Below are 13,658 nucleotides of genomic sequence, written 5' to 3' on the forward strand. Positions count from 1 at the left end.
TTTTGTCATAAATATCTCTAATACCGCCCCAAATGAAGATGGAAGGCATACCAATTTCACCAGAAGCAAAACCAAACAGAACAATTGCAATACTGTGTTTGAAATGGCACTTACTCAATATTCATTTTTTGTTTATTTTTTAAATATAAATAAGAAATATAAGAGAGTTAGAGTTTGGCTCTTCTTTCTTTAAGATTTCTTTTATATATCACCTTAGGGAGTATTTTCTTGCCCCTGTTGCCTCTAGCTTGCTCATTAGAGATAATTGGAAGGGATTGGGGATGTGCATCTACTTAACTGAGGTCAATGCCATTCACATTTCGATGCATGGTCAAATATAGGATACATTAAAGATACATAGAAAACAGCTCAAAATGCAATGCGGTATGATTCACCTCTATTACAGTGCAGTGCGTTCTGATTTCGATTTGATTCAACATTATGTGATTTATTGCAATCTGATGCAATGGAAAATATATTATGTCATATAGTTCGATATGGTACAAATATGTAAAATTGTATTCCTTTGTTTCAGAAGATGAATCAACTAATTCAAATATACAAATATATTTATTGTTGCTTCTTTTCAGAAGGCATGCTAACACTAGAGATGACTGTGTAGATATAGCTGTCTAGAAATTATGACTTCCTAAAATGAGCCTCATGAAATAGGGCGTTATTTGGACCATCTGTTTTGATATAAAGCATGCAGTTAGACTGAGAAGAAATTTGCATCTAAATGCATTTAAATTTACCCTTTATATTCCTGTTAATTTATTTAGAACTCTGTGTGCTATCAGTTTCTATTTTCCCTCAAACATGTTTCCATTTGGCCAGCATTTATGATCAAAAGCAAGGTGAGGCAGAACATAATCTGACTGATTCTTAATGCAATCCACTAAAAGGCTGAGCTGCAGAGTGTTTAGGGTCTTGCTGAAAGGTCTACCAGTGTCTTTCTGACCTTTCTGGGTTTTAATATTTGAACTATTTAATGTTTCCACAGAATTTCAATCTGTTAACAAAGTGGATAGCAAAATAAATCCTGTATTTATGTTTGACATGGAATTTCACCATTCAAAGAAATTGTCTCTTTACACACAAGTTGCAACAGAAAAATCTTTTAATCCTAAATTACCTAAATAGTATATAAATGACCATATCATATATATCATATATATATATATATATATATATATATATATATATATATATATATATATATATATATATATATAAACTTGCAATCAGAAATATTCAACCCCCTCATCTCAATAGACAATACAGTGATGCAGATGAAAGATAATGAAAATAAATAGTAAAAAAAAAAAAAAAACCTCGTGAAATAACAAACAATATTTATTGATACATATTTGAGTTATTTTGACAACAGAAGTTGACTTAACTTTGAAGTTCAAATGAAAATTGTAAGTCTTGTAACACATGAGCATGTGCAGTATTATTCAACCCCCAGCTTCAGTACCTTGTGGAGCGCCCTTTAGTTTTTATAACTTCTAACAAGCGTTTTCGATAAGTGCTGACAAGCTTCTTACTTCTCTCGATTGGAATCTTTGCCCATTCTTCACGTGCAAAAGCCTCTAACTCAGTAATGTTTGACGGCTTCCGTGCTGCAACTGCCTTCTTCAAATCCCACTGAAGATTTTCAATTTGGATATAAATCTGGTGACTGAAAAGACCACTCCAGGACACTCCAGCATCTTTTCCCCAACCAAGCTTTGGTTGATTTGGAGGTTTGCTTGGGATCATTGTCTTGCTGGAAGATTCAATGATCACTAATTTGTCAACAGAAGGCATCACGTTCTTCTTTAAAAATGACCTGGTATTTCTGGGAAACCATGATGCCAGGTACACAATCAAGATTGCCAGTTCCTGCCGCAGAAAAACAGCCCCACATCATTATTGACCCACCGTGCTTGACTGTGGGGATGGTATTCTTCTGGTCATAAGCCTGACCTTTCGCACGCCAAACATACCGCTGGTCCATATGTCCAAAAAGTTCCAGTTTGGTTTCATCAGTCCATAGAACTGTCTCCCAGAACTCTGTAGTTTTATTTATTCCTCCTGGCATATTCTAGTAGACTCCTGATGTTCCTTGAAGTCAAGAGTGGAGTGCGTCTTGTGGTCCGGCCATGAAGTCCTTGATTATTCAGTGTACGTCTTATAGTTGCCAGTGAAGCACTTGTACCAGCCTTCATCATGTCGTCCTGTAGCTGTCTTACAGTCACACAGGGGTTTTTCTTAGCTGTCCTGACTAAGTTGCTAAGGGCCCTTGATGAAATTATGAGCTTTCTTCCATGGCCAGGCAGGTTTGCAGCTGTTCCATAAGTTAAAAAATGCCTTATAATGCTCCCAATGGTGTCTCTTGGAATGTTAAATCTTTTGGAAATCTTCTTATACCCAAGGCCCTTCAGATGTGATGAAATAATCTCCTCTCTCAGCTTTTGTGGAAGCTCCTTTGTCTTTCCCTTGATTGCAACTCACCTTGAACACCTTCATAGTCGGGGTTTATATATGCATCACAGTGGAAGCATATGAAGGATTGTTATAGAGTTCCCAAAGGCTTAATGGTGTTTTAGCTCCACTTCAGGCCATAAAAACTGTCAGAAAGCTTTAAAAACAACATTATATAGGGGTTGAATAATTGTGACATGGTGATCTTAACAAAATATACTGTTAGACAAAAATAATACATCATACATTTTCTGTGTTGATTTAATGTATCATTAAACTCATTACAAAGCCATCCAAAGCAGAATCCTGCACTTTGAAAAGAATTTATAAATCCTTAAAACTGGGGTTGAATATTTCTGATTGCAAGTATATATATATATATATATATATATATATATATATATATATATATATATATATATATATATATATAGACACTCATCAGGTTTTATATCCCCACTAAAAAACATGCTGCACGGTATTTCTCATTATATCTGACATATATTTATTTTCCTTTCCTACAGTGTCCCAAGTGATTTTTTTTACAAACTTTCAAATAATTACTACATTAAACCATACAGTAAAAAAGTCCTCAGTTCTATACTTTTTTGCAGCATAAGGTAATTTGTCATTTTGTTACAAAAGTTCTGTGCGTGTACCTGTAATAGACTTGACTGTTTCACTGGAGACCGTATGTCCAATCAGATCATACTGAACAAGGCTGGACGATTCATCAGGAACTTCCACTGAATCCTTGGTCCATGTGTAGATCATCTCAGTCTTAGGGTAAGCATCTGGAAAACAACATTTATTTTGAAAGAGATGGTTGGAGCTAGACAAAGTGTGTCACAGCATTTTGTGTGTGTGTGTGTGTGTGTGTGTGTGTGTGTGTGTGTGTGTGTGTGTGTGTGCGTGTGTGTGTGTGTTATTAGGAAATCACCTCAGAGAGAAAAAGGAAAACTAGAAAAAAAAAAGTAGAAGAAAAAGTGCTGATCTGTTGTAATGTCACAGTTATTTTGGGGGTTGAGCTTGAACATGGACTGTGTGTCAATAGCAAATGGAATTGGTGGACAGAGGAAAATGAGGACGGAAAAAAAGATTGTCTCAGATGGTGTGGGTGAGGTATAGGTAGAGATTTAGCATGGAGTGGCGTACGTGTCTCTATATCAGAGTGTGAATGTGTGAATGTGAGTATGGTTTAATTTTAGATAGTACAAGATAAGACACATGACGGTTTGACTGTCAGCCCTGTGGGTTCGTTGCAGTGTCACAATCTTCAGCGTGTCCCTGATGTGTGTGTCAGCCGGTGTTCCAACGCAAGTAAGGACTTCACACTCAGCCACATACACAGTGCGCTGCAATTACCGCTACACAAACAAGCATGAAATGAGCAATCATAGAAAACCAGGCAGAGCTCAGTAGCAGTGCAATGCACCAGAGTATCACACTATACATCAACAGCCAAATGAGGGGTTGAGTATATGTTGAGAATTTTGGTCTGATAGACCTGTCTTTCAGCTCCCATAGTCCCAATTCAACTGTCCTCCTTTGAGACCGTCCATCTTTTTCTGTTCTCTTCCCTAGTCTCTCTCTTTCTCACTCTCTCTCTCTCCACAGTAGTGTGATGCAGAGCTGAAAGAAAGCATTGCTGAAGCAGAACGAAATACCCACCAACAGTAATAGGGGTGTGTGCGTGAGGTTAAAGCAGCCATAAAAGTGTGCATTCAGAAAGGAAAGAACTTAATGTAAACATAGAAAGCACATTCAAAAATGGGCAAAAAACAAAACAAACAAAAACACAGAAACAGAGGAAATCCTGGGTACAAAAGAGAGAGTATGAGCAAGCAGGAGCTGGAATAGGTCTAAACTGTCCTAGGGGCACAAAAAAATATCTGTAGTGACCTTGTCAGCTCTGCAGGATTCCATCATCTCCCTGTCTGCCTGCTTTCCCTCAGGCCTATACAAACGAGTCAGGTTAACTATTCTCCCAAATCGAGATTAATGAAACCTCCTCTTGAAAAAACAGAACTTGTCTGTCCTCCTCTACAATGTCACAATCTAACGACTTGGGTAGCAGAGGGAGGGGCTATGAAAAGCCTCTCGCCAGCCAAGCTTTTCTTTTCCCCATCTCCTGGACTGATTTTATCCACAAATCTGTCGGCTTGGCGAGATAAAAGCCCCCTGCTGTACACCAACCACAGATTCCTTGATCAGAGATTAGTTCCCCTCTGCTTTATAGCTTTCCTTTTTTTTGCTGACTGACCACCATAGACACAGGTGCTGATAAAGTGATTCTTTGTTCAGATCTAATTTGCATCTATACACTCTTATAAGGAAAGAAATGCAATTAGAGGGACTGATTCAAATTTCTGTATGTGACAAATGAAGATAGAATTGCAAAAAGGACAACCATAAAATTCACTAGTGCTTTAGAGAAAACATTTTGCTTTCATATCACATTAGTGCCCCTAATTATGATTCATTGTAAATACTGTCTATTCACTAGCCATCATATTGAGCAATTTATTAGGGATAGTTATACTGGTGGATGTATTTTAGGCAAAACTGTTCATGCTTGGACAAGTCTGGGTCTTTATCAAGTCTTTTTTTCACTTGTACATTGCCTACTCTGTCCTTAATTAGCAGCTTCTCTCCTAATGGTTTGTAGCCTCACAGATGGCCTGGACCTCACCAACGGATTTCAGGCAATGCGTACAGTATCTGTCATAATAAGTCGCATAAACTGTCAGAGCGCTAGAATGTTAAATATATAGTATATTTCAGTATCCTTAAATTTTTTTTTTACATTTTAATGTTAATGGCCATAATATTTATTTCTAATTGCTAATTTATTTCTAAAAAGTTACACTGCTTTACTTAACAAACTTTTTTATTAGTCAAGTCAAGTCAAGTTTATTTCTATAGCACTTTTCACAACAGACATTGTCTCAAAGCAGCTTTACAGAATTTAACAGTTAAGGTGAACGATGTGTATTTACCCCTGATGAGCAGCCATGGCAACTGTGGCAAGGAACTTCCTTAGATTTTATAAGGAAGAAACCTTGAGAGGAACCAGACTCAAAAGGGGAACCCATTCTCATTTGGGTGAAATCAAGAGTGTGATTATAAATCTTTAAACAATACAGAACACTGGAGAGTGAGAACTAACATGAGCACTGGAATGTGTGATTATGAGTAATGTCCTTCCTACAGTCTTATACAGTCGACACATTTATCACACACACACACACACACACAAACACACACAAACACACACACACACACACATACAATTATTGCCTTAATGCAATAGCAACTCCTTAAAGTTCGGAGTCTTTATAATGAGAAGTAATTCAGCAATACTCATTAGTGCTTTAACCAACAGTAATGGGAAAATTTGTCATTAACATTAACTCCTGCACAGCCCTGCTGCATCTAACCGGTTGCATTAAAAACAAAATTCAAAACTTACAGCTGCCAAACTTAAGTGGACAGGAATGGCCATCCATAGGAAAATCCACTAGCTTCATTGGACACTCTGCACTGATTGTCAACCTGTACAGCAACACATAGACAAACAAAATGACACTTAGCATAACACGATGACTGTGTATTGTAAAAATAATACATAGCCACGAGTTAGTATAGCTAGAGAACGCATTTAGTTGTGTGTATGAAAACAATAAGAAACATTTGCGCAACAGGAATATGTGTATTTTTTTTTTTTTGGTAAATGTGTTATTGTGCATGGCAGTATGCATGTTTACATGCACGCTTATTATAACTAAAGGTATCTTTTTCCTAAGGTAGAATATGTATTTTTTAATAGCTTGACAAAAGAAAGTGTTAAACTCTGTATGTATAAGCACTCCATATGTGGTCGCACTTAATGATCTCACTTCCATGCTTTACTAATCCAAGCATTAGGATCTTGTTTCACATATAAATAAATCACAGCCATGCATTTACTTTTATCAAATATGGATGCCACCAATGAGGTTCTACATGCAATAACTTACTGCTAACAAAAAACATTTTTCAAATATATCCAGTAGAAAAAAATTGCTTTTTGTTAGAAATTTTAAAAGAACATTTCTTTAATGTATTTCTTTTTCATATTACTAAACCACAGAATGGATATTTATGCAAATAATTTTATCCAAGTATTTTATATATGCACCTCATGGTGTAAAGGATAGTGCCATTTTTCATTATGCGGAACAGTTTATTCGGGGCAGTCATGTTGTGAGCCACAGATCTTTTCCCGTTTCTGAAAAAGGTATCAGGAGTCCACACTTTGGTCACCATCAGGTTGTTCAGCCGCAAAATTTCGATTGGTCCTTCATATCTTAGTCGCCGGTCTTCCCATGTCTGTCTGAAAAACACATCTATTGTGTACTCCTAAAAACAAGAAGAAGAAGAAGAAGAAGAAGAAGAAGAAGAAGAAGAAGAAGATAAAGATTTTAAGCAACCAGTTATAAGCTTATAAACTTGTAATAGCTTGACATTTACATTCTAAGATATTTAAAGTTGCATCAATTGCATCAAATTGGTTATTATCAGTGTGTGAAAAGACAATTAATCATGCTCTCTCTCTGTAAAGCTCTTCTATAAAGCATTTCGTTCTAGCCACTTGATATAAATAGAACTGTGCAATAGTGCATTTACGCCAACATCACACTTTACAGCACTGATTCCAAGATCTAACACATTTCACTGCTGAATATTCACTATAGTACATCTTGTTCACCTGACAAGCTGATTGGCTTGATAATTAGTTTGTTGACAGTTTACTTTAAATACCAACATTAAATATCAGCTATATACTATATGACAGATGCTGTGTCAGCACAAGCCAAAACTGACACATATACATACAAATTAACAAAAAAATACATTTTAAGATAGAAATATACATGATACAATGGCTACACGAAAGCTACCGCTAACCTCCAGAAACCCAAAAGCTTTTTATAAGGTCACAAATGTCACATTTAATTATGACAAATACATGGTAAAATGACCACCCACTCAAAAAAGACACATTCCAATGATTGGTTTTTATGTTAATGCATACATACCATTTCCACATCAGATACCGGGCCAAAACTAGTGACGTAGATATCAGTCTTTACCTCAGTCACTGGACCTATAAAAGGATGGGCACCATTAGAAATTCTACAAACATATACAGTTACTTTGTTCTATGTAACATCTGGATACCTGCTCATTAAAACATCAGTTAACCATGTACCAGCAACACAATGCAATAAATCATGTAGGTTAAGTGCTTCAATTACTCTTCACATGCAGCATCAAAATAGGGAAAAAAGTGTGATTTTTTAAGACATGGATGTTAGAGACAAATTGGCTGGTTAGATTATTTCAGATGCTCTGTGCTCCTGGGATTCCTGCCCCTCCCCTTCAACAGTCGATATTTTGTGCATGCTGAAATTATTTTCTAACCATGGCTGTAAAGAATGATTATTTCAGTTACTATACTCGCCCTCAACTAGGACCACTTTGGCCATTTTTCTTAAGCCTATCTTGTTAACAAGGTGTTTCCATGACCAGAATTGATGCTCACTTAACGTGTTCTTGTAACATTTCATACTAACTCTAGATACAATTGTGTAAAAAACTCAGGAGATAAGCAGTTTATAAAATACGTAATCCAGCCCATCTGGCACTAACAGCCATGCCACAATCAAAACACAGAGATCACATTTACCCCTTGTTCTGATTTTTGATTAAACATTAACTAAAAATCTTCTATCCTGTATTTGCATGATTTTATGTATTCTGTTGCCACTTAATTGGCTGATTAGATTACTGAACAAATGAGCAATTGTATAGGCATTCCTATTACATTGGAAAGTCTGTGTTTTAAAAAAAAAATTACTAATTCTAATGCTTATAGTTAACCAAAATGTTTACAATATCAATGTTCATTTTAATATTTAGCTGCTGGTTTTCTTTAATACACAAACTTTAAACTCTTTCCTGAAGATTACATAACATGTGGCTTGGTTTATGAAAAAAGGAGTTAACTGGCATAAATACATAATGCGCTAACTTTGTCTGTCATTTTTATCAGGGCAAATTAGCCCAGAACTCTTTTAAGCACATCAAGTTTGGTTCCCCAATTGATTGCTCAGAAAATGATGATTATGGCTCTGTATCTAACAACAAAACCTGGCATCCTTACACAAAACAAAAGCTCCTGAAGTTAGTTCTCACATCTCAGATCTGTAATCTACAGTAATTGAACATGCTTTTGCCATTGCATACTTATTTGGGTTGCAGGCATTATGAACTGAACTGAAATCAAACATTAAACAAATGGCTGCAGAAGGCACACACTGCATCATTACCCTGCCAGCCGAATGTTCTGAGAAAAAACAGATAAGAAGAAGAGGAAGAAAAAAAAAGCATGGCTGCCAAGTTGTACAGTAAGTACCCTCATAGCCAATGTTTGCACCTAAATGCAATTTAGTTCAAGCCCTTCTAAATATCTCCAACAGAGGCAACATCTGTCCTGAGCATATGAGTCTCGATGACAAAAAATTCATGCTGCAATTCTAAAAAAATTACAACTTTAATATACATATATTAAACTAATATACATAGCAAAAAACACCTAAAAAAAATTTAAGTGAAAAAAAACCTGATGCTCAACACATAAAACTAAACACTCTGACTATCAATTATGTCTAGTGGAGTAATATAATATCATAGCTTCACATTGTAATCAATAGGAACTACTATTTATTAAATGTATTTTTGCTGTAACTTCATTAATGCATTTAATATATTTACACATTAAAATGGATGATATATGAGTTGCTTACAGCACACTAAAAACATCTATTGGTTATTGATCTTCTTCTGACACGTTTACAGATGTTTCCATGCACATGTCCACATCTTAACTGAATTTCCCAAATAGTAACCAAGAAAATGCAAATTATTGTTTGCCCATCATTATGTGAATATTTTGAATTGAGTGTAACAAGATTATGTAACCAAAAACCTGCCAGACTGCCAACAAGCATAGAGAGAAAGGCATACATGCTTTCTTTTGCTACATCATCGTTTCATCATCACCAAAAAAAACAAACACTTGTTTAAATAATAAAGATATGAATGATAAAAATAAAAACAGATATAATTGTTTATTTACATATCTGACTTGTTTAAAATTGTTTATTTATTCCTATTTAAATTTGGGGGAAAATGATTGGAAAAGCAATGCATTTAAATAAATTCTGACTTCTCTAAAACAGTCAAAGGTCCTGAGCGTAGCCTTGTAGGGGTGCGCCTGTCAGGTGGAGTTGGGATGCACATGCACACTTGTCTAGTGAAAGGAGAAATGCACGAATGCTGCATACAGCAGAGTGAATGCATAAAAAAAGCTTCATTACACTTTCACCAGTCGACCGGCACGCAGCCTTTTCTAGTTTCCAACAGCAACAGAAGCAACAGCAGATCATTGCAGTGGATATAAAAGAAGCCTTTAATAAAGTTTTATAAATTGCAAACAAAATTTAGGTGAAGTGGGCCAGGACAAAAATCACTTAAGTCGACCAATAACACACTGATAACCTCTATGTGAACTTGCTGGCAATTATCTGACAGGTTAAAAAATAAATAAATAAGTCTGCATAAGTACAGTATTCATTCTCTTTGCTGTGAAATGAAAACAGTTATAGGTTGCTAATAAGGAGACATAATTAGCACAGTCTGTGACTACCTGAGTTTATTGCTCTATATCGCCTCCTAGTGGAGTAACAGAAACTTGCTATTTTTCAAGTACAATTACAATTCAGAATATGTTAATTTATAATCAATAGTTGGTGTCTAGAAAATGTAGTCACTCTGGACATATATCTGACATATCTGGTCTCTACTTTGTGTATAATCATAAATGTTTAACCAATATTAACCCAAAAACAGGGGTAAAACCTTCACAGCTACGGATGTACACTTCTTACAGGATGAGGTATGTTTTTCTATTAGAAGTTAGAAGTGTGTGTGTGTGTGTGTGTGTGTGTGTGTGTGTGTGTGTCTGTGTGTGTGTGTCTGTGTGTAATTAATGTATATATACAATATCTTACTACTTACAACAGGTTTTCAATAACCTGGTTCTGAAATACCCTGCCCTGGGTGGTGTTTTCCCAACTTTGGCTGAATCACTTTTATTTATAAATAAGATGATTAGTCTAAATTGGTGTTTTGGGAGATGAAAAAAAAAGCTGGGATGCACTGTCTTAAGGACAGCCAGTACTCCAGAAGTATGGTAAAGAACCTGTGATTTACTAAGGCTCAAGGGCACTTGGTTTAAAGTAGCACTAAGGGCGAGGTGTTGGCAGATGAGCTAGAAAGTAATGACCATGTATTCTTGAGTATGCATGTATGGCTGTGAACAAAGCAAACCCAAAGCTGAGTGGCCAGGCAGTATGTTACTGATCGACCACCATGCCAAGGGCACAAGCAGAGTTGTGCATCAGGACTGAGATCTGGCGGGACCCATAAAAAAATGTTGCAGGAGTTGATTATTTCATGCAGGCTGCGTGTGGCAGTCAGATATGAAGCTGAATAGGCATTTTTAAGTGTTGATAATTGACTTATTGTGGTTAGGGTTGCTGTAATTAAAAATGCAGATTTGTTTAGATTTTGGGAAACAGGACCAACTGAGGTCAATAAAACGTATTATGACCATCTACAAATATAAATCAGAATTTAAGATGTGGGTGGGATTGGTCAGTTATGTTTGTGGGAGCTGGATAGGTCAAAAATTACTGCAGGTGCAGATTGAACTAGACAAGTGTCTGTGGGTGCAGAGGGGATTGGTCAAAAGAGTCTGTCGGAATTAGCAGGACTGATCAAAAGGGTCTGTGGGAATTGGTGGGATTGGACAAGACTGTCTGTGAGTGCTGGTGGGATTGTTCAAAAGTCTCTGTGGGAGACTAGCAGGATTGGTGAAGGGAGCTAGCAGGATTGATCAGGTCTGTTTGTGGAAGCTAAGAGAATTTGCCAAGAGTTTCTGCAGGTGTGCATGAGATTATATGAGTGAATAGAGTGGAATAAAAAAATGGTCCAGCACACACCTTCAGGCAGAACCCCAAATAAAAAGCTCACATGTGCACCTGCCTTAGGTAGCCTGGACAACCTGTGCATACTGCCACAATTGTTCCAAGGGGCATTAAACATGTCTCATCCCGATTACATTAGAAATACAGAAGGCACCAATCTGTACAGAGACCACAGCAGGTCCTAGGTTTCAGCTCAGACAAACCCTCATACCCAAAAATCACAAGCTGAATTCTAATGAACACTTCAAGCCTTCATTCACCCATGTGAACTTAATTTTGCACTTTATTTTTTACTAGTTTAACACTGGATTTGATCATGCAATACATTCTGCTAAGATTTATGCTGTAGAACCAGAGAATTCAGAAGGCTTTACTGTGACAGCCAGCATCCTGGGAAAAGAAGGAATTGTAGGCACTGTAGGTCCGAATGGAACAGGGTATACATTTTAGATAAGATTTCCTAATGAACAACTTTTTTAAGTGTTATACACTCTATTAAATTACCTAGATGTTCTATGATTTTGTTTAAATGAATAATTAATACGTACCGCCGAATCCAGGGCGCAGTCTGTTGTCATAACCCTCCAGAAGTTGGTCTAAGATCTGGGTGAAATTTTCAGGGTATAACTTCTCATCCTTCTTTACCTGACCTGAGATTTTCTTAATGCTGCAAACGATACGCAAAACAAACGCGTTAGGATGCGCCTTCAAACCGCATGCAAAAGAAAGGGAGAAATAAAGAAGCCAATATCTTTCTCTGTCCTTATAGACAGCTTAAACAGTGTAACTACACTTCAACTTGGCTTTATATGTGACCCGAGGTTGGGAACTCGATATTAGATTATGGTGGCAATTAGCGAGACGCGAGTGCGCAACGTGTATGTGGAACTCACCAAGCCGTAACGCACAGAAAGTAGAAGAGTGTGGAAATGTAAGTGGGGCACATCGCAATCACCGTCTCCTTCTTGGCCGAGACCATCTTTTGCATGCCATACTTCAAGCTTCTTCACATTTCCAAACGTCTTGTCCCAGGGAATGGCAGCAGGCAAGAAAAAGAGCGCATCCGCACCAAATGCACTAATACCATCACCCCAAATCTCTCGATGGTCAAAATGAAAGAAAAGCCAATCCCCCTGGAAAAAAAATCTGTCTAAAGTCCCATTTCTTCACGCGAGATATAAATCCAAAGGTAAAACTCTGGCAGTGTGTAAAAGCATCCTCAATACGGAACGGAGATGTTGCAGTGCTGGAAACTAGGCTGGGAGTCTGCAGTGCTTCACGCGCGCAATGAGAAGGAAGCAGATAGCAGTGAACTCAGGCGCACAGCATGCCAGATTGGACCGGCTGTTCCTAATCCACTCAAGGATTTTAAAAGCCTCTAGGTTCATTATAAACCAACCCAAACGCAACTCCGGGTTGCGATACATAACGGATAGCAGGGCGAAGGCAGTTTTTTATTACCCCGTTATGACTAAACCTACCCCAATTGGGAGTTAAACCGCCCAATCTGGCAACGCTGAGTTTGGGGTGATTGCGCGGTACAACAAGACACGCCATGGCTTGTTACTGCGTGAAAACTTTGGCTTCGTGTTAATTGATGCACATCCTTACAATCAGAGGTGTCAGTTTTAAAGTGAGCCCACAGGTATTATTCAGTGTGTGATAGAGTAAGTGTTTGAGCTACTTTCCTCAAGGGATTGTGGTGCATTATTCCTGTAATCTGAAAAAAAGAAAAGAAAAAAAAAAAAAAATACATGGTGACTGCCACCAAACACTCCAAAGCACAAGTCTGGGCATGGAAACAAAAACACCAAGGGGTTTGTCTCATTTTAACAATCTCAAATGAAACGCACACACATACACACTTTCACAAGTACAGTCTCATTGTACAGTAACTGGCACAGTGCATGCTGCTTCACAGATTTTAGGTCACCTGGGACAGGAGAAAGTATTCAGATGGGTGTGTGTGTGTGTGTGTGTGTGTGTGTGTGTGTGTGTGTGTCACCATCAATGGAAAAACAGTATGTTGGTGTTCTAAGGTACCAACCTTCACTGTTGACTTTGCTCTTTGCAAGGCTTATTTGAGTGCCACGT

General features: G+C 37.3%; 1 protein-coding gene across 2 annotated transcripts in view; it reads right to left on the reverse strand.

Annotated features, from left to right (window-relative positions):
• gabra4 (gamma-aminobutyric acid type A receptor subunit alpha4) overlaps nucleotides 1-13,038 on the reverse strand; it is a 32,937-nt gene extending 19,899 nt beyond the window's left edge. The window contains exons 1-6 of one of the 2 annotated variants that reach the window (XM_046850286.1): nucleotides 12,458-13,038; nucleotides 12,113-12,231; nucleotides 7,551-7,618; nucleotides 6,650-6,870; nucleotides 5,942-6,024; nucleotides 3,129-3,263 (exon numbers count right to left, since the gene is read on the reverse strand). In XM_046850286.1, the coding sequence (XP_046706242.1) occupies nucleotides 3,129-3,263; nucleotides 5,942-6,024; nucleotides 6,650-6,870; nucleotides 7,551-7,618; nucleotides 12,113-12,231; nucleotides 12,458-12,552 (721 nt within the window). In that variant the 5' untranslated portion in view covers nucleotides 12,553-13,038. The remainder of the gene's footprint in view (nucleotides 1-3,128; nucleotides 3,264-5,941; nucleotides 6,025-6,649; nucleotides 6,871-7,550; nucleotides 7,619-12,112; nucleotides 12,232-12,457) is intronic. The other variant, XM_046850285.1, reaches the window with a different exon arrangement.
• Nucleotides 13,039-13,658: the final 620 nt, after the last annotated feature.

The sequence above is a fragment of the Silurus meridionalis genome, chromosome 5 (assembly GCF_014805685.1).
Source record: "Silurus meridionalis isolate SWU-2019-XX chromosome 5, ASM1480568v1, whole genome shotgun sequence".
In the NCBI taxonomy this organism is placed as follows: domain Eukaryota; kingdom Metazoa; phylum Chordata; class Actinopteri; order Siluriformes; family Siluridae; genus Silurus; species Silurus meridionalis.